The sequence below is a fragment of the Salvelinus alpinus genome, chromosome 24 (assembly GCF_045679555.1).
Source record: "Salvelinus alpinus chromosome 24, SLU_Salpinus.1, whole genome shotgun sequence".
Taxonomy (NCBI): domain Eukaryota; kingdom Metazoa; phylum Chordata; class Actinopteri; order Salmoniformes; family Salmonidae; genus Salvelinus; species Salvelinus alpinus.
Window position 1 is genome coordinate 31,352,592 of NC_092109.1, and position 20,301 is coordinate 31,372,892.

The 20,301-nt window shown below is 47.8% G+C and overlaps 1 protein-coding gene across 12 annotated transcripts in view; it reads left to right on the forward strand.

The window, feature by feature from the left end:
* LOC139551797 (pleckstrin homology-like domain family B member 2) overlaps positions 1–20,301 on the forward strand; it is a 35,225-nt gene that overhangs the window by 4,157 nt on the left and 10,767 nt on the right. For 7 of the 12 annotated variants that reach the window (XM_071363145.1, XM_071363146.1, XM_071363148.1 and 4 more), the window contains 7 exons: positions 5,046–5,165; positions 6,077–7,131; positions 13,773–14,108; positions 15,815–15,955; positions 16,313–16,450; positions 19,123–19,389; positions 19,472–19,561. In XM_071363145.1, coding sequence (XP_071219246.1) covers positions 5,046–5,165; positions 6,077–7,131; positions 13,773–14,108; positions 15,815–15,955; positions 16,313–16,450; positions 19,123–19,389; positions 19,472–19,561 — 2,147 coding nt within the window. Of the gene's footprint in view, positions 1–2,515; positions 2,734–5,045; positions 5,166–6,076; positions 7,132–13,772; positions 14,109–15,814; positions 15,956–16,312; positions 16,451–19,122; positions 19,390–19,471; positions 19,562–20,301 lie in introns of those variants that run through there. The other 5 variants (XM_071363149.1, XM_071363143.1, XM_071363150.1 and 2 more) reach the window with 5 other exon arrangements.

A 20,301-nucleotide genomic window follows, 5' to 3' on the forward strand; every position in this document is an offset into this window, starting at 1 on the left:
ACCACCACCTGACAGGAATTAAGAAATATAAAAATATTAGGACGAGCAATGTCGGAGTCCAAAGTATACATCTATATATTCTCACTGGGATCTCCCTAGTCTGTGTGGGACAGTAGTGTTTACAGTAGAAGGGGTAGTAGTCGATAAAGTTTCTGTGCTCGCAGTTCCTAGACACACAAACACACAGATGCTTCTCAGCAAAGATACTAAGTATGGTACAGTACGTGTCTGGTATTCACTCCCCTCCTTCACACGCAGTGTATGAAATAACATTACACATCGACTTGATCACCACTCATCATCTCTGCATCATTGGCGTGTAAGAGAGAAAATTGTTTGGTGTGTTTAATACTGTGTGTGTGTGTGTGTGTGTGTGTGTGTGTGTGTGTGTGTGTGTGTGTGTGTGTGTGTGTGTGTGTGTGTGTGTGTGTGTGTGTGTGTGTGTGTGTGTGTGTGTGTGTGTGTGCACGCGCACTCGCGCACAAGAGTCTGTGTGAGTCAGAGTGTGTGTTGAGAGAGATTTTCAACAAGGACTAAAGAGCAGCATCTGGAAGTAATCAGCAGCCCCTCCCCATGATGTAACAGCAGTTGTGAGTGTGATGGAGAGCAGAGCCTGAAGGGATTCAGCAGTGGGCGAGGCCCCTGCCTTCCACTGCCTAACTTCACTTGTACAAATACACCCCAAACACACAGACAGTACACACACACACATACACACTATCCCACGGTCCATACTCTGAGAGATGACAGTCGTGAATTTGTTAGTTCATAAGTCACTGTCACTGCTTCTTTGTATCAGTTTAATATGAGTTATATTATAATTATTATTATATTATTATAATGTTAGCCATATGTATTAGTGTTTGTAGTGTTACCAGGACCATTGTAGTAGCTCTACCTGGTTTCTGTCGTTTTTAATGCCCTAAGGGAAACATACAGTGGTCTACATTATTTAGGTGTGAAATAAACAAGGAAAAGCACTGATTAGAGACTTGAGTGATGTGCACAACGTGCTGATGATTTTGTTTTAGACATTGCTCTTTGGACTGCTTTGTCAGCTTGGGTCGATTAGGGTCAGTTCTAAATGTACTGTGGGAAAGGGGGGGTCCAAAATAGGGGAGGGGTTGTATAAAAAAATATGTTTTGCTTTCACGCACCTACAACCTAACGCTTCAATACAGCCTAAATATTTGTCATTTAACTTTTAAAAGGTATTACATTTTATATATGGCATAAACACAACCAGACACTATGTTTTAATCTGATTAGGCTACTTCAAAAATCTCCTGTAGGTATGCGCACATTCATCCTAAATATCATTCCAGCATTCTCAAAATGGCTTTACATTAACCAGGTTTACATCCAACCCTTTTATGCGAGTAAAGTAGTCCTACATTTCGGATAAAACATGTCACGACATCATGGGAAAGCATGCCATTTATCAGGCTAGATTAAATAAATGATGATTAACTTCACAGGGTAGTGAATGTGCACGGTGATGAGCTTGATGCTCCTTTCAATAAATAACGAGAGTCTTATTCTGGTGACATGATGATCAATGATTGGCTGGCATTTGACAAATAAAAATAATCTCACACTTTTGTCCATAATAAATCCTCCTCATGTAGCATATACCCGTACTGTATCTGTGAGCTGTTGGCTAGACCGCATGTGCCAATAGGTTACCAGAATGTGCATATGTGCAGGCCTAGAGTTAAGAATACGATGGAACCTATTTAACAGTTTTTTTTCGGTGCATGGGAATTTAAAAAAATGACATGATTTATTTAAGACACGACAAAACAACGAAGACAGAAAACGAACTATACTTGAATAAACTACAAAACAAATAAACGATGAAAACAGACCTGGACACGAACTTACATATAACGTGAAGAACGCACGAATAGGTACACGACTACAAACAAACGCTACAGTCCCGTGTGGCACGAACGAACGAACGAACGAACATACATACATACATACATACATACATACATACATACATACATACATACATACATACATACATACATACATACATACATACATACATACATACATACATACATACATACATACATACATACATACATACATACATACATACATACATACACAGGAGACAACCACCCACAAACAAACAGTGAGAACAACCTACCTTAATATGACTCTCAATCAGAGGAAACGTCAAACACCTGCCTCTGATTGAGAGCCATACCAGGCAACCCAAAACCAACATAGAAACAGAAAACATAGACTGCCCACCCAAAACTCACGCCCTGACCAATAAACACATACAAAACAAGAGAAAACAGGTCAGGAACGTGACAGTAGGCCTACAAGGTAGGAAGAGATGTATTTTTTGGAAAAGTCGATATCCACGTTTGTAAACTCGAACTGCCTAGTTAAAAAAGGTTACATTTAAAAAAACATTTTTAACTGTCCCTTGGGGTTGGGGTTACAGCATCCCCCGTCACCCACCCCCTTCTCCGCCGTCCCGCCAAAGCCCCCTCCCCTCCCCAATTTGGCGCGTCTGCGACCACCCAAATCAGCCAACCAGACTTGCGCAGTCCCCGGGTTTGGGGCTCCGTCTGAGAATGGGGAGGAGTGTCTGAGGACTCGTCAAGGTAGCAGTGGGAAGCGCCTCTGTCCCTTTGTCATGCTAATCCAAGGCAGAGGAGTTCCGTCCATCACCAACGCTCAACAGTTTGAATGGGACAGCACACAAAGGTTAGTTGTCGTCCTCGAAACAAAAACATCTCAGACGTTTTCAAAAGTTGCTCCAGAGAAGATGCGTGTCTGTTTCACCATTCTCCCTCCTCATCTTGCAGGATAATAACTTTTTTAACCAGTCAGTAATCTTTCGCGAACTCCAGTTTGGATTCATTGTTCAATTGTAGGCTATACATGGTTTTATTTGGTTATGTCCAGTTTGTCAAAGAGTTACGCGCAAAATAGTCAATGTTCTTATTTTATTTTAAAGCCATTGAAATACCCGAAGTGCATTTTTGTATGGACTCAGTAGTAGGATATGCCGCACACCTTTTAGGGGACTGTTTAAACTTGAGAGGGTTTAAAGGGGCTCGTGAGTGGCGTAGCGGTCTAAGGCACTGCATCTCAGTGCATCTCAGGCTGTATCACAATCCGGCGGTGATTTGGAGTCCCATAGGGTTGCGCACAATTGGCCCTGCGACGTCAGGGGTAGGCCGTCATTGTAAATCAGAATTTGTTCTTAACTGACTTGCCTAGTTAAACAAAGGTTAAATAAATAAAAAATAGAGCTGTATGGCCAAGAGTGCGCTTTTCTTAATCATTTTCATATGGTTACACCGTTTCGCCGAAGTGGTTTGCTACTCCTTGCATGTTTCCCCGAAGTGGTTTGGTACTCATTGCACGTTTCCCAGAAGTGGGTTGGTACTCCTTGGGGAAAAATAAACAATAATGGCAATAGTCCTACTTATTTCTAAGAATTATGTAAATTGATCACTCTTATTTTTTTATGTGATTGGGAGGTAGCATAGATGCATGCAGAGTTCGAGCGGCCTGTGCATTGGTCCCTAATCAGAAGTCGAGCGGCCTGCGCATTGGTCCCGAATCAGAAGTCGAGCGGCCTACGCATTGGTCCCTAATCAGAAGTCGAGCGGCCTGCGCATTGGTCCCTAATCAGAAGTCGAGCGGCCTGCGCATTGGTCCCTAATCAGAAGTCGAGCGGCCTGCGCATTGGTCCCTAATCAGAAGTCGAGCGGCCTGCGCATTGGTCCCGAATCAGAAGTCGAGCGGCCTGCGCATTGGTCCCTCATTTTTACATCTTTGCTCCAAAAGAACCATGTCATTAGTGGTCATTATGTGGTTACTTAATTAGACAAAAAGGGATAGGCTACTATTCTCAGAAGGGGCTGTGAGAGGGGGATTCCCTGAGCCCTGGGTGTTTGATTATCTGAGGTATCACACCGCCATTCTCTGTAGTAGACAGATTATTAATAGAGGATTACGTTGTTGCGAAGATGTTTTATTAGAACAATTTATTACAGGTCTTATCAGTTAGTAATATACAGCCTACTATATCATTTCACAAAGTAGCCGTAGTTCCAGTGGAAGGCTAGTCATATAACACACACACATTGAGTAGAACCCAAATGTGTAGGAGGACTCTGTGAATTGGGTTTCCCCAATGGTGTGTATAAAACAAAAATCCTCTGTCTGGTTTTTGCTCTGCCTTGCTGCCCTGCTGTGATGCTTTAAACCCCCCCCCCCCACCCCACTTCTCATATGAGGGAAAGCTGTTTCAGGTGGCCAGAGCAGGGAGAACTAACTAATGCTGATGGATTGTATGTAGCTGACTGTGTAAAAGGATACCCCACTTCCTGAAGAACCATCAGCCTGGCAGAGCAGGAAACCTTGGATTATCAGACCCAGAAGACTCCGACCCTGAAGTGTGTGTGTGTGTGTGCGCGTGTGTGTTTGGGGGGAGGGAGTTGTACATCTCTGTCATAGCCCCAGTCTCAGAGGGTAAATATTGCTGAAATCATCACAGTAGCTCAGTGTGGAAGACAGCCCTGCTCAATGACATAGATAAAAGAGAAATGGCATATTGATTCAGGGACACAGAGCAGCCTTCTCAGTCGTCAATTCTTTGTCCACAAAAGTGAGGAGAATTTTGTTTCCATCTCAGATACCATTAATGCTGGAGGCTGAATTATTTTCCTAGGATCTGTTTTCCTACTCTGTAAGGTTTCCTCATTTAGCTCCTCGGCTCCAGAGAGTATGGTTTAGAGAACAGGGTATCTGCAATGTGCTCCATATGCTGCCTGGACTGAGGCATCGTGACAATGTCTTACACTACTGACCTCTGCATTAAACAATGTGTTTTACTTGGGCGTTGATGTAATTGGAGAAAACTCAGTAAAGCCTTTACTCCAAGGTAGAAACATGCTGTTGTGTGTGAGTGTGTGTGTATGGCTGTGTTCAAAATACTCTACAAAGCGCTCTGGTGAATGTGTGTGTATTTGTGAGAGAGTCAGTTCTGACTGTTGTTTATCCAGGATTCACACTCTGTCTGGGTAAATCCTACTTCTTCCGCTTTAACCACCCTGAGGAGGCCAGACGTATGAAGAGCATGCAGCCCCAGAAGAGTCCTGTCGCCACTATGGGCTACAGCTCAGGTAGGGACCGATCTCTCTCTCGCACAACCTTGAAGACTACACTCTTACCGCTATTTCTCTACATTTCCCAATCCTACTGCCATTCTCCCCTGGTTATTCCCTTTTCCCCTGCATGAGGAACCTCCAGAAGTGCCAAGGTGTCACTGTGATTGCTGTGTGGTAAGGAAGTGGTTCTCAGAGTTCAGAATGTATTCATTCTCTCTCTATCTATCTGTCTCTTTGTCTGCTGGGGGCAAGGGTCATGCTCTGGCTCTGCTTGACTCTACTCTGCTTTACTCAAGTCTGACGGTTATACTCTTCAGCTAAGCGAGTATGTACACAGCCAAAGTCCTTGGGTCAAACTGCCCATGTAAGGTATAAATAAATGGAAGTCCACCACATTCTCCCCTGTCCAGTGTGAGTTTATCCGCTGAGAGAACAAATGACAGCATGTCAGCACAGATAAACAGAGCCTGAGGTCAGCCAGCCCAGGTGGTCTCAGAGCAGAAACCCTGCACTGCATACTGGGCCGCGGGTGCCGGGTCGGTGGGAGGAAGGGGCGTGCTGACAGAGGTGATTCCTCAGGGTCCAGGCTCTCCCTCAGTGCCAGAAAGTACAAAGGTATTCCGGCCTGTCTCACTCCGCCAGCATTCTTCCATTTTTAGAAGAAGCTTTCCTTAACCACGGACTGTTTGTTTTGGGCCCAGAACCGTCTGAAGGACGTTCTTCGCTGGTTTCTCCCTCCTTAGTCAGCATACTACAGGGGCTGATCACTGTTTGGTTATTAGATCCCACTCAGGCTGGTTGCCTCAGTCTCTCTCAGCTTTTTGGCTTTAGGCTTGAGTATAGGGTGTGTTTTACTGTGCTCCAAGACAGGATCATATATACATATTAATGAGAGTTTGGTTTCTATGTATCTGATGTTTCCACAGACTGTGTAAAGACTGAGCACAGCAATGGCGGCTCAGTGGGTGGCACCATGATGAGAGGCTCCCGATCGAAGGCGGAGCTGCAGGACCTGATGGAGACTCTGCAACGCCGGAAGAGTGCTCTAGAGGCTAGCCTGAGGGCCAGCGCAGAGTCTACCCGTACCTACCTCAGCCTGCCCCCTACCAGCCCCCTGTCCCCCACGCCCCCCAGGAGTGCCGAGCGCCCCCCCTCCTCCAGAGGCCTCCCCTACATGACCAGCAGTAGCATGCCCCCCTCCCCTCGCCAGGGTGAGCGTCCTCTCAGCCCCAAACTGCCATACACCCGCTCACGCCACCAATCACAGGACAGCCTGCTCCTCTCTAGCTCCTCTGACAGTCATCGCCCAAAAGTAGCCAGTTCTCTCCTGTCCATGTGGAATGGTTCCTCTTCCTATGGGGAGCCTGCACCCAGTCCTCCTCAGGGCCACAGTGGGGCGGCCAGCATGCCCTCCAGCCCTCGTCTAGGCCGCAGGTTCTATGCCCAGGGCCGGAACGGGGACAATGGTATGGACCCTGCACCACGTCAGAGGAAGTACTCTACAGGGTCACTCAACGGCCTGGGCTCTACCCACAGCCGCTCTCTACCCCGCCTCCACCGGTCGGCAGACTCCGCAGCCCTGTCCCTGCCCCCACGCCGCTCCATGGGCTCCCACAGAGGGGAGAAGGGTTCTGTGCCCATGTCCTCCAAAACGAGGCGCAGCCTGTCTCCTCTGGAGCGGCCGCCAGACGTAACAGTGCTAGCAACGGCCAGCGTACCGGGTACTCCCCGCAGGGCTAGCCTGGCCTCTCTGGCCTCTCTGGCCTCTCTGGGCTGTGAACTGGAGCATGGGGGCCTGCGGGGCTCCTCACCCTGCCTGGACCTGGGCCTGGGGGAGAGGAGGCAGTCCTTTGGGAAGGGTGGGCTGGGGCTGAGATCAAGAAGAGGCAGCATCAGCTCTCTGAATGGGAAGGAGGAGCTTACAGACTACCACAAGCACCAGAGAGACGAGAGGCTCAGAGAACAGGAGGTGCAGAGACTGGTGAGATAAACACAGCCTTAGATCAATCATTTTACTTGTTGTCTAATGCACTTTATTAATTATTATTAAACCTTTTTTATTATTATGTCATTATTATTATTATTATCCTGCCTTTATTCTTCAGTCTAGAGTCTACTACTCTAGCAGGCTCTGATTGTGTGACTTCGACACCTGGTTTCATTCTGCTAGTTCGTCTGGTCCCGTCTCTTTACTAGGGACTGTTATGAATACATGAAAGTGCTTATAGTGCTTTGATTTCAGCTTTTATTTCTTGAGAAGGCTAATTGGATGTTCTGGGCTGGCTAGTTGTCATCATGTTTCATTGACTGAACACACTCTCACACTCCTGCTGTAAAGAGATGGAACACACGGAGCGGTGCGCCATGAACCAGTTGGTCAGACTGTTGGTCAGACTGTTGGTCAGACTGGTTAAGACTCATTTGAACTTTGTGTTCCTCGGAAAATCACTTGATTACATTTGAAATGTGGTTTCTCTGGTTTTATTGTGTTTCTATGGGTAGTTTATAGGTTGTTTGATTGGGCTTTTGGGTGATGACATGATCCCATTGTGTTGACAAAAGACTGTAAATAGATGAAAATACCCATCTATGAAACAATTGGATCCCAATAGCACAGTCTGAGTCTAATGAGTAGTACATTGGCAATAATATGTGACTGTGTTAACCACTGGTCCTCTTCCTGTAATGTGTGACTGTGTTAACCACTGGTCCTCTTCCTGTAATGTGTGACTGTGTTAACCACTGGTCCTCTCCCTGTAATGTGTGACTGTGTTAACCACTGGTCCTCTTAATGTAATGTGTGACTGTGTTAACCACTGGTCCTCTCCCTGTAATGTGTGACTGTGTTAACAACTGGTCCTCTTCCTGTAATGTGTGACTGTGTTAACCACTGGTCCTCTTCCTGTAATGTGTGACTGTGTTAACCACTGGTCCTCTTCCTGTAATGTGTGACTGTGTTAACCACTGGTCCTCTCCCTGTAATGAGGGACTGTGTTAATCACTGGTCCTCTCCCTGTAATGAGGGACTGTTTTAACCACTGGGCCTCTCCCTGTAATGTGTGACTGTGTTAACCACTGGTCCTCTTAATGTAATGTGTGACTGTGTTAACCACTGGTCCTCTCCCTGTAATGTGTGACTGTGTTAACCACTGGTCCTCTTCCTGTAATGTGTGACTGTGTTAACCACTGGTCCTCTTCCTGTAATGTGTGACTGTGTTAACCACTGGTCCTCTTCCTGTAATGTGTGACTGTGTTAACCACTGGTCATTTCCATGTAATGTGTGACTGTGTTAACCACTGGTCCTCTTCCTGTAATGTGTGACTGTGTTAACCACTGGTCCTCTTCCTGTAATGTGTGACTGTGTTAACCACTGGTCCTTTTCCTGTAATGTGTGACTGTGTTAATCACTGGTCATCTCCCTGTAATGTGTGACTGTGTTAACCACTGGTCCTCTACCTGTAATGTGTGACTGTGTTAATCACTGGTCCTGTAACGGTGTTCCTCTCTCTCTTCATACGAAGAGGAGGAGTAGTGATTCGACCAAGGCGCAGCGGGTTGTGAATACATAATGATTTATTAGAACACGACGAAAAACAAACTATACTTGAATAAACTAACAAAACAAATAAATGATGCAGACAGACCTGAACACGAACTTACATATAACGTGAAGAACGCAATGAACAGGAACAGACTACATAAAACTAACAAACCGAAAACAGTCCCGTGTGGTGCACAGACACAGACACAGACACAGACACGGAAGACAACCACCCACAAACAAACAATGTGACACCACCTACCTTAATATGATTCTCAATCAGAGGAGATGAAAACCACCTGCCTCTAATTGAGAACCACATTAGGTACCCATTAACCAACATAGAAACAGAAAACATAGACTGCCCACCCAAACTCACGTCCTGACCAACTAACACATACAAAACTAACAGAAAACAGGTCAGGAACGTGACATAACCCCCCCCTCAAGGTGAGAACTCCGGGCGCACCAGCACAAAGTCTAGGGGAGGGTCTGGGTGGGCATCTGACCACGGTGGTGGCTCAGGCTCTGGGCGAGGTCCCCACCCCACCATAGTCAATCCCAGCTTACGTCTCCCCCTTAGAATGACCACCCTCTTATTCCACCCACCTAATATAAGTGGCAACACCAAGATAAGGGACAGCTCCGGGACAAGGTAGCTCAGGACAGCGAGGTAGGTCGGGACAGAGAGGTAGCTCAGGATAGAGAGGTAGCTCAGGATAGAGAGGTAGCTCAGGATAGAGAGGTAGCTCAGGATAGAGAGGCAGCTCCGGACTGAAGGGCAGCTCTGGACTGAGGGGCAGCTCTGGACTGAGGGGCAGTTCTGGATTACTAGCAGCGTCGGGCTGAGGGGCAGCTCATGGCTGACTGACGGCTCTGGACGCTCATGGCAGGCTGACGGCTCTGGACGCTCATGGCAGGCTGACGGCTCTGGACGCTCATGGCAGGCTGACGGCTCTGGACGCTCATGGCTGGCTGACGGCTCTGGACGCTCATGGCTGGCTGACGGCTCTGGACGCTCATGGCTGGCTGACGGCTCTGGACGCTCATGGCTGGCTGACGGCTCTGGACGCTCATGGCTCGCTGGCGGTTCTGGACGCTCATGGCTCACTGGCGGCTCTGGCAGATCCTGTCTGGTTGGCGGCTCTGGCAGATCCTGTCTGGTTGGCGGCTCTGGCAGATCCTGTCTGGTTGGCGGCTCGGGCAGATCCTGTCTGGTTGGCGGCTCGGGCAGATCCTGTCTGGTTGGCGGCTCTGGCAGATCCTGTCTGGTTGGCGGCTCTGGCAGATCCTGTCTGACAAATGGCTCTAGCGGCTCCTGACTGACTATCGGCTCTGACGGCTCGGGACAGACGGGCGGCTCTGACGGCTCGGGGCAGACGGGCGGCTCTGACGGCTCGGGGCAGACGGGCGGCTCAGATGGCTCGGGGCAGACGGATGGCTCAGATGGCTCTGGGGAGACGGATGGCTCAGATGGCGCTGGGGAGACGGATGGCTCAGATGGCGCTGGGGAGACGGATGGCTCAGATGGCGCTGGGGAGACGGATGGCTCAGATGGCGCTGGGGAGACGGATGGCTCTGGCCGGATAAGGCGCACTGTAGACCTGGTGCGTGGTGCCGGAACTGGAGGCACCGGGCTAAGGACACGCACCTTCATGCTAGTGCGGGGAGCAGGGACAGGGCACACTGGACTCTCAAAGCGTACTATTTGCCTGATGCGTGGTACCGGCACTGGTGGCACCGGGCTGAGGGCACGCACCTCAGGACGAGTACGGGGAGAAGGAACATTGTGTACAGGGCTCTGGAGACGCACAGGTGGCTTAGTGCGTGGTGCCGGAACTGGAGGCACTGGGCTGGAGACACGCACCATAGGAAGAGTGCGTGGAGGAGGAACAGGGCTCTGAAGACGCACTGGAAGCCTGGTGCGTGGTGTAGGCACTGGTGGTACTGGGCTGGGGCGGGGAGGTGGCGCCGGAAATACCGGAGCGTGCAGGCGTACTGGCTCTCTTGAGCATTGAGCCTGCCCAACCTTACCTGGTTGAATGCTCCCGGTCGCCCGACCAGTGCGGGGAGGTGGAATAACCCGCACCGGGCTATGTAGGCGAACCGGGGAAACCATGCGTAAGGCAGGTGCCATGTATGCCGGCCCGAGGAGACGCACTGGAGACCAGACGCGTTGAGCCGGCCTCATGACACCTGGCTCAATGCCCAATCTAGCCCTACCAGTGCGGGGAGGTGGAATAACCCGCACCGGGCTATGCACACGTACAGGAGACACCGTGCGCTCTACTGCGTAACACGGTGTCTGCCCGTACTCCCGCTCTCCACGGTTAGCCTGAGAAGTGGGCGCAGGTCTCCTACCTGCCCTTGGCCCACTACCTCTTAGCCTCCCCCCCCAATAAAATTTTGGGTAGTACTCACGGGCTTTTCGGGCTTCCGTGCTAGACGCGTCCCCTCATAACGCCGGTTCCCTTCTCCGGTTGCCTCTGCTCTCCTCAGTGCCTCCAGCTGTTCCCATGGGAGGCGATCCCTTCCAGCCAGGATCTCCTCCCATGTGTAGCAACCTTTACCGTCCAAAACATCCTCCCATGTCCATTCCTCCTTCTTGCGTTGTCCCTTCCTCCCATTACACCGCTGCTTGGTTCTGGTTATTTGGTGGGTGGTTCTGTAACGGTGTTCCTCTCTCTCTTCATACGAAGAGGAGGAGTAGTGATTCGACCAAGGCGCAGCGGGTTGTGAATACATAATGATTTATTAGAACACGACGAAAAACAAACTATACTTGAATAAACTAACAAAACAAATAAATGATGCAGACAGACCTGAACACGAACTTACATATAACGTGAAGAACGCAATGAACAGGAACAGACTACATAAAACTAACAAACCGAAAACAGTCCCGTGTGGTGCACAGACACAGACACAGACACAGACACGGAAGACAACCACCCACAAACAAACAATGTGACACCACCTACCTTAATATGATTCTCAATCAGAGGAGATGAAAACCACCTGCCTCTAATTGAGAACCACATTAGGTACCCATTAACCAACATAGAAACAGAAAACATAGACTGCCCACCCAAACTCACGTCCTGACCAACTAACACATACAAAACTAACAGAAAACAGGTCAGGAACGTGACAGGTCCTCTCCCTGTAATGTGTGACTGTGTTAATCACTGGTCCTCTCCCTGTAATGTGTGACTGTGTTAATCACTGGTCCTCTCCCTGTAATGTGTGACTGTGTTAATCACTGGTCCTCTCCCTGTAATGTGTGACTGTGTTAACCACTGGTCCTCTCCCTGTAATGTGTGACTGTGTTAACCACTGGTCATTTCCATGTAATGTGTGACTGTGTTAATCACTGGTCCTCTTCCTGTAATGTGTGACTGTGTTAACCACTGGTCCTCTTCCTGTAATGTGTGACTGTGTTAATCACTGGTCATCTCCCTGTAATGTGTGACTGTGTTAATCACTGGTCCTCTCCCTGTAATGTGTGACTGTGTTAACCACTGGTCCTCTCCCTGTAATGTGTGACTGTGTTAATCACGGGTCATCTCCCTGTAATGTGTGACTGTGTTAATCACTGGTCATCTCCCTGTAATGTGTGACTGTGTTAATCACTGGTCATCTCCCTGTAATGTGTGACTGTGTTAACCACTGGTCCTCTCCATGTAATGTGTGACTGTGTTAACCACTGGTCATCTCCATGTAATGTGTGACTGTGTTAACCACTGGTCCTCTCCCTGTAATGTGTGACTGTGTTAACCACTGGTCCTCTTAATCTAATGTGTGACTGTGTTAACCACTGGTCATCTCCATGTAATGTGTGACTGTGTTAACCACTGGTCCTCTTAATCTAATGTGTGACTGTGTTAACCACTGGTCATCTCCATGTAATGTGTGACTGTGTTAACCACTGGTCATCTCCCTGTAATGTGTGACTGTGTTAACCACTGGTCCTCTTAATCTAATGTGTGACTGTGTTAACCACTGGTCATCTCCATGTAATGTGTGACTGTGTTAACCACTGGTCCTCTCCCTGTAATGTGTGACTGTGTTAACCACTGGTCCTCTTAATGTAATGTGCGACTGTGTTAATCACTGGTCCTCTCCCTGTAATGTGTGACTGTGTTAACCACTGGTCATCTCCCTGTAATGTGTGACTGTGTTAACCACTGGTCCTCTTAATGTAATGTGTAACTGTGTTAATCACTGGTCCTCTTAATGTAATGTGTGACTGTGTTAACCACTGGTCCTCTCCCTGTAATGTGTGACTGTGTTAACCACTGGTCCTCTTAATGTAATGTGTAACTGTGTTAATCACTGGTCCTCTCCCTGTAATGAGGGACTGTGTTAACCACTGTCCTCTCCCTGTAATGTGTGACTGTGTTAACCACTGGTCCTCTTAATGTAACTGTGTTAATCACTGGTCCTCTCCCTGTAATGAGGGACTGTGTTAATCACTGGTCCTCTCCCTGTAATGAGGGACTGTGTTAACCACTGGTCCTCTCCCTGTAATGTGTGACTGTGTTAACCACTGGACCTCTTAATGTAACTGTGTTAATCACTGGTCCTCTCCCTGTAAGGAGGGACTGTGTTAATCACTGGTCCTCTCCCTGTAAGGAGGGACTGTGTTAATCACTGGTCCTCTCCCTGTAATGTGTGACTGTGTTAACCACTGGTCCTCTTCCTGTAATGTGTGACTGTGTTAACCACTGGTCCTCTTCCTGTAATGTGTGACTGTGTTAACCACTGGTCCTCTTCCTGTAATGTGTGACTGTGTTAACCACTGGTCCTCTCCCCGTAATGTGTGACTGTGTTAACCACTGGACCTCTTAATGTAACTGTGTTAATCACTGGTCCTCTCCCTGTAAGGAGGGACTGTGTTAATCACTGGTCCTCTCCCTGTAAGGAGGGACTGTGTTAATCACTGGTCCTCTCCCTGTAATGTGTGACTGTGTTAACCACTGGTCCTCTTCCTGTAATGTGTGACTGTGTTAACCACTGGTCCTCTTCCTGTAATGTGTGACTGTGTTAACCACTGGTCCTCTCCCTGTAATGTGTATAGGAGCACCAGCGGCTGGAGACCATCCTGAGCCTGTGTACTGAGCTGGGCCGGGAACAGGGCGGGTCGGCCGTCTCCGACCTGCAGAAGATCAACAAGGAGCTGGAGAAGCTGCAGGAGTCTGATGATGAGTCAGTGTTCTCCGACTCCCCCGGCAGTGGCACCGCTCGGGAAAACGGCTTTGGCACCAAAGTCCGGGAGTACCAGCTGGCTGAGGAGCGGCGGGTCCGCCAGCGCCGCCACAGCGGGCACAGAGAGGCCAGGGATGCCAGGGCCCAGTCACCTGCTGTCAGCCTGCGCAGCATTGTCCCCTCACCCTCCCCTCACCACAGAGCCAGGGTAAGTCCTGGTGACATGTCTAACATTGTCTTGAGACCCGAGGTCTTTCATCGCTAACCCTTTCAACATCAAACAAGCACATCATCTTAGACAGCCAAACATGTGGGTGCACACATACTCACAGTAGAACATGAGTGGGAAAAGTATGAAATGAAAGAAGGAATTCCCCTTGCCTTGTTGTTGATAATTACAGGGTTAGGGAGGGATTTATCAAAGCATCTGCATGACACAGTAACTCATTCCGACATAGCTGTGTGTGTTCACCCATGACAGAGTTGGTGTGAATGTAGAGGAAACTATGCAGAGCAGTGGGGGTTGAGGTATCAGTGTTGTTAAAGATATACGGAATTCTTACACACAGAGTACACCTCCAACGGAGCCCCAGTATGTCACGAGGAAGTCAGTCTCTCTGCACCTAACCCCAGTCTCAGTCCCAGAGCCACTGTTACAGTTCTAGAGGTGCTGTAAAACTGTGGCATTTTCCACTCTAGATCAGTAATGACTTCGTGTGTTTAGTTTTAATGGAGGAGTTCTCTGGGGAATACAGTTACAACCACTCAGACTTTCTGAAAGGAAGGGGAACAGGAAATTACTTTTTCCTCAGTAGAATAACTGTGCGCACTCGTGTGCTGTGTGTAAGATGTTTTGTTAATATTAAAGTACTTATAATACCCGGTACCTACTTTGTAGCTGATATGAATATTTATACCATTACAACAGATAATCATACAAGCTTTGTGTATTTGGAAAATAAAATATGTTGGGGCCTACTTTACTACTTTCATTTGGTACCCAACTACAAGATGAATATTATATTTCATTCCATGTAGAGAATACATTTCCACTATAATTTGTTACAGCTGTGTCAGAGTCCCATTAAATACATTAGTTATTGAACCATCCAATCTCTTCTTCCATCTCATATTCCTAAATCCTGGGCAGTGGAACAGTGGAGCAGCCAGTCAGATACTGCCTCTGAAACAGCCCATTAATCCCAGGACTGCTGCCTGCCACGTGAGGCTCTGACTGCTGTTCAGCAGGACTCCTGAAGGCTTCTAACTGGAGGTGGAGCAGGCAGCAGATATGATAGAGGTTGTGATGTGTCAGATACAGTGTGTGCCCGGATGTGTGTGGATTAGATCAGGGGCTGATGACTGGAGCTGATGTTGACTCTCTGGTGGCAGCAGGGCTCTCTTACTGATAGGAGATCATTGAGGCTTGTGCAGTAGACTCCTTGTGAGACAGTAGAGTATTAACCCAGTCCCTGTTCTCCTGAGGGACCTGAATCTCCGCTGCATTACAGACACATGGAAGGGGCATTACTCCCCCTCATTATCGCTGACAGCAATCTGAGGCAGCTCCATCTAACCAATGTACTATTAGCTACAAATCAGAAGGTTGTTAAGAAAACATAAAAACATGTACCATAGCTTTAAATGAGGCATGATCCTGTAGTGGACCGTATCGTGTTTAAGACATGACATCATCACAGTGTTGACAGTAACACACATTGTGAGTAGATAGCGGGGGGTTTAGGCTGGGTTTCTGTAAAACACTCTGTGACAACTGCTGATGTAAAAAGAGCTTTATACAATACATTTGGTTGATTGATTGATTGCTTGATTGCTTGATAGTTTATATTGGTTGATTGATTGATTGATAGTATGTAGGCCCATGGACTGATGATGGCTCTGTAATATCACCAGCAGCAGGCTACGGAGGATGTGCATCTGAAACAGGAAGTGACGCGTATCGAGGAAGAGAGGATCCAGGTGCTGAACAACATAGAAGAGTTGGAGCAGAAGATCAAAGACCTGGACAACCAGATGGAGGAATCCATCAGAGAGGTATGCAGCACAACACAGTACCACACAACACAACATAGCACAACAGAGCACAGCACGGGAGAGTGAATGGAGGGAGCTTCACCCATGCTGTGTGCTATGTGTGTGTGTGTGTCAGTGGGGGTTGACGTGTGTGTTTATGAGTTGGGATACTTTGTGGAGTTAGGAAATGAGTGTTTACAGTGGCTGGGTAATGACAGTAGTTGGGGAGGGGGGGTAGTTTTGGTCCATCTGTGCCTGGCTTTGGGGAGCTAACAATACTGATTTTAAGCTGTGTGTGTGTGTGCGTGTGCGTGCGTGTGCGTGTGTGTGCGTGTGCGTGCGTGTGTGTGTGTGTGTGTGCGTGTGTGTGTGGTGCAGATGGAGGTGGAGCGGGCTCTGCTGGAGGGGGAGCAGGACTCTGAGATGGCCCTGCTACATAGGGAGAAGGAGGTACTGGACCAACTCAATGAGAAGATTAGCAGCATTGACAAGACTGTCCTCACAGACAAGTCCCAGGTAACAGCAGCAGACATGTTGTCCATCTCTGTGAGTTGGATGCCATTGCTTTCAGACACAGGGAATGTGAGGCGGAGAGGGGGAGGGAGAGACATACGGTCAGGGTACGTGTGGGAGTTGGGGTTTCAGTGGTGAGAATCTGAGTTGGAGGAATCTACAGTCCAGCCCACGGGTCTGAATACAGTAGGGCAGGCCCTCTTTTCTGCTGCCTCCTTGGTTCCTCCTTTACCTTCACTAACACTCTCTTTCCTTGCTCTCAGTCTTTGCTGTGTTGTGGGTGTTAGTGTGTTCTTACGCGCACGCATGTGTGTGCTCTTGTATACGTGTGTGTTTGTGTGTCCCCACTGCTGTGCAGCACAAAGCCCTGCTCGATGTTGAGAGGGTAAAGGTAGAGTGGTTGGAGGAGCTTGTCTCTGACCAGAGGACCCAGCTGGACACCTGTCCCGAGGCACTAACTCCTAACTGATCCCTCATGCTCCTCAGTTAGTATGGCTGCCTTTCTTCCACTAAAGTGCTTCAGCTTCCCTCTCTGGCTGCCCCTTCTCCGCCTCTCTGGTTGCCCCTCCTCCTCCTCTCTAACTGCTCTTCCTCTCTGGCTGCCCCCTCCTCCTCCTAACTGCCCCCCCCTACTCCTTGTAATCACCCTGGGTTTTCCTTTCTGTTCTGTTTCTGTGGTGCACATAGAGTCCTCCTCTTTGGCCCTTCTCTCCCTTTTATAGATGTCCTCATATCCTCCCTGACTCACTCAGACAGCTCCCTTCTTGTCCCTGGTTTCACTTGATGGCCTTTCTGTTATGGTTCAGACAGAGATGGTCAAATCAAATCAAATGTTATTGGTCACATACACATTTTTTGCAGATATTATTGCGGGTGTAGCAAAATGCTTGTGTTCCTAGCTCCAACAGTGTAGTGGTATCTAAAAATTCACAATAATACACACAAATCTAAAAGTAAATTAATTGAATTAAGAAATATAGAAATATTTGGATGAGCAATGTCGGAGTGGCATTGACTAAAATACAGTACAAAAGATAGTGACTAGTGTTCCATTATTAAAGTGACTATGTACATAGGGCAGCAGCCTCTATGGTGCAGGGCTGAGTAACCGGGTGGTAGCCGGCTAGTGATGGCTATTTAACAGTCTGATGGCATTGAGATAGAAGCTGTATTTCAGTCTCTCAGTCCCAGCTTTGAAACACCTGTACTGACCTACGGATGATAGCGGAGTGAACAGGCCGTGGCTCGGGTGGTTGATGTCCTTTTTGGCCTTCCTGTGACATCGTGTCCTGGAGGGCAGGCCAGTCCCAGCTTTGATACACCTGCCCCTGGTGATGCGTTGGGCAGACCGCACCACCCCCGTCAGGAAGTCAAGGACCAAGTTGCACAGGGTGGGGTGCAGACCCTATTGGTGTGGTAAGCAAATTGAAGTGGGTATAGGGTGTCAGGTAAGGTAGAGATGATATGATCCTTACCTAGCCTCTCAAAACACTTCATGATGACAGAAGTGAGTGCTACGGGGCGATAGTCATTTAGTTCAGTTACCTTTGCTTTCTTGGGTACAGGAAGAATCGTGGACATCTTGAAGCAAGTGGGGACAGCAGACTGGGATAGGGAGAGATCGAATATGTCCGTAAACACTCCAGCCAGCTGGTCTGCGCATGCTCTGAGGATGTGGCTAGGGATGCTGTCTGGGCCGGCAGCCTTACGAGGGTTAATGTCGGCCACGGAGAAGGAGAGCCCACAGTCCTTGGTAGCGGGCCGTGTTGGTGGCACTGTGTTATCCTCAAAGCCAGCAAAGAAGGTGTTTAGCTTGTCCTGGAGCAAGACGTTGGTGTCTGCAATGTGGATGGTTTTCCCTTTGTAATCCGTGATTCTCTGTAGACCCTGCCACGTACGTCTTGTGTCTGAGCCGTTGAATTGCGACACTTTTTCTCTGGACTGACGTTTTGCCTGTTTGATTGCCTTACAGGGGGAATAACTACACTGTTTGTATTCTACCATATTCCCAGTCACCTTGCCATGGTTAAATGCGGTCGTTCACACTTTCAGTTTTGCGTGAATGCTGCCATCTATCCACGGTTTCTGGTTTGGGTAGGTTTTAATAGTCACAGTGGGAACAACATCCTCTATACCCTTTCTGATTAACTCAGTCACCATGTCCGTGTATACGTCAATGTTATTCTCAGAGGCTACCCGGAACATATTCCAGTCCGTGTGATCAAACCAATCTTGAAGCATGGATTCCAATTGGTCAGACCAGCAGTGAATATACCTTAGCGCGGGTGCTTCCTGTTTGAGTTTCTGCCTACAGGAAGGGAAGAGCAAAATGGAGTTGTGATCTGATTTGCTGAAGGGAGGGTGGGGGAGTGCCTTGTAGGCATTTCGAAAAGGGGAGTAGCAGTGGTCCCATCCAAGAATGGAAAGTGCAGTGACATGAAGTATGTGCTAAGAAGGAGATTGTAGGTTGTTGTTAGCTAGCTAAGGAATTTTATTGGCATTACAGGATAATGGGAGCTCATTATTGTGATCTATTTGTCTGTAAAATGTCAATGTATTTGTCTGTCTGTGAGTTTGAATCCTCCACACAAGGACCCACTCAAAGCCAGTGCATTCTCAACCTTAAATGATGTGCGTGTGTATGTGTGTGTGTGTGTGTGTGTGCTGTTCGTCAGGATGTTGAGGTGCTGGAGGCGGAGAGGAAGCGTTTTGAGGACCTGGAGTTCCAGCAGCTGGAAAGAGAGAGTGGTCAGGACGAGGGGAAGGAGGGTCAGACCCAGCAACTACTCCGAGAGATAGCAGATTACCAGCGTAGTACTGTCACACGCAAGGAGAGACTCCTGACCCTGAAGAAGCAGTCTACACAGATTACTCAGCAGTCTCAGCGAGAGAAGGACAGCTTCCTGAAAGAGAAGAACAACCTGCTCCTGATGCTTCAGAGGGTAAGAAGGTTTTTGTGTACTGGTTCTGTGTTGTATCTGTATACCTTTACCGTTGTTTGACTGACAGTCTGTGTGTCTCTAGGAGAGGGAGAACCTGGCTTCTCTGGAGAGGAAGTATGCTGAACTGACTGGAGGGCAGAACTTCCCTAACAACCCTGTTGCTATGAAGGAGGTATGATGTACAATACACTACTCACAGTGCATATGTCTGGCCAGCAGATGGCAGCTGTCTGTACTAAGAGCCTCACGGTGCATGACTGAAATGCCTGACAACAGAGGAGGTTCCTTTCTGAAAAACCTCCCATTTTCTATGAATGGAAGACTTTTATCGTTTCCATATGTTTCTTCTTTTTTTTTTTCTTTTTTTTTTTGCGTTCAATTCCAACATACAGGTACTGCACGGATTGTTGTTGAAAGATAAGACACATAAACAAAAGCAACAAATACATACAAGAAAAAACAACAACAACAAAACATTTAAAATAAATAAAAAATGGCACTAGCAAGACACACCACACCACGAGTGGGTTGGGTTGTGTACATACTTTGAAGGAATCAGTTAATATATACATGTATAGTCCATAAAGAGTAAGGGATCATTGATCAGACACAATCTCTAGTCCCACTGAATCTCCATGTTCACTGTTAGTAATGACCACGTGTCCACAAATTGATCTTGCTTTAATCTTAATCTAAATGTGTTTTTTTTTTGTATATTGTTCTTATAATTGCCACTCTTGCCATTTTTTAATTGCCATTTTTCTGGGGCCATTTTTTAATTGCCATTTTTCTGGGGCCATTTTTTAAGTGCCATTTTTCTGGGGCCATTCTTTAATTGCCATTCTTTCTGGGGCCATTATTTAATTGCCATTCTTTCTGGGACCATCTTAATGCAGAGATTTTTTAGCTGCA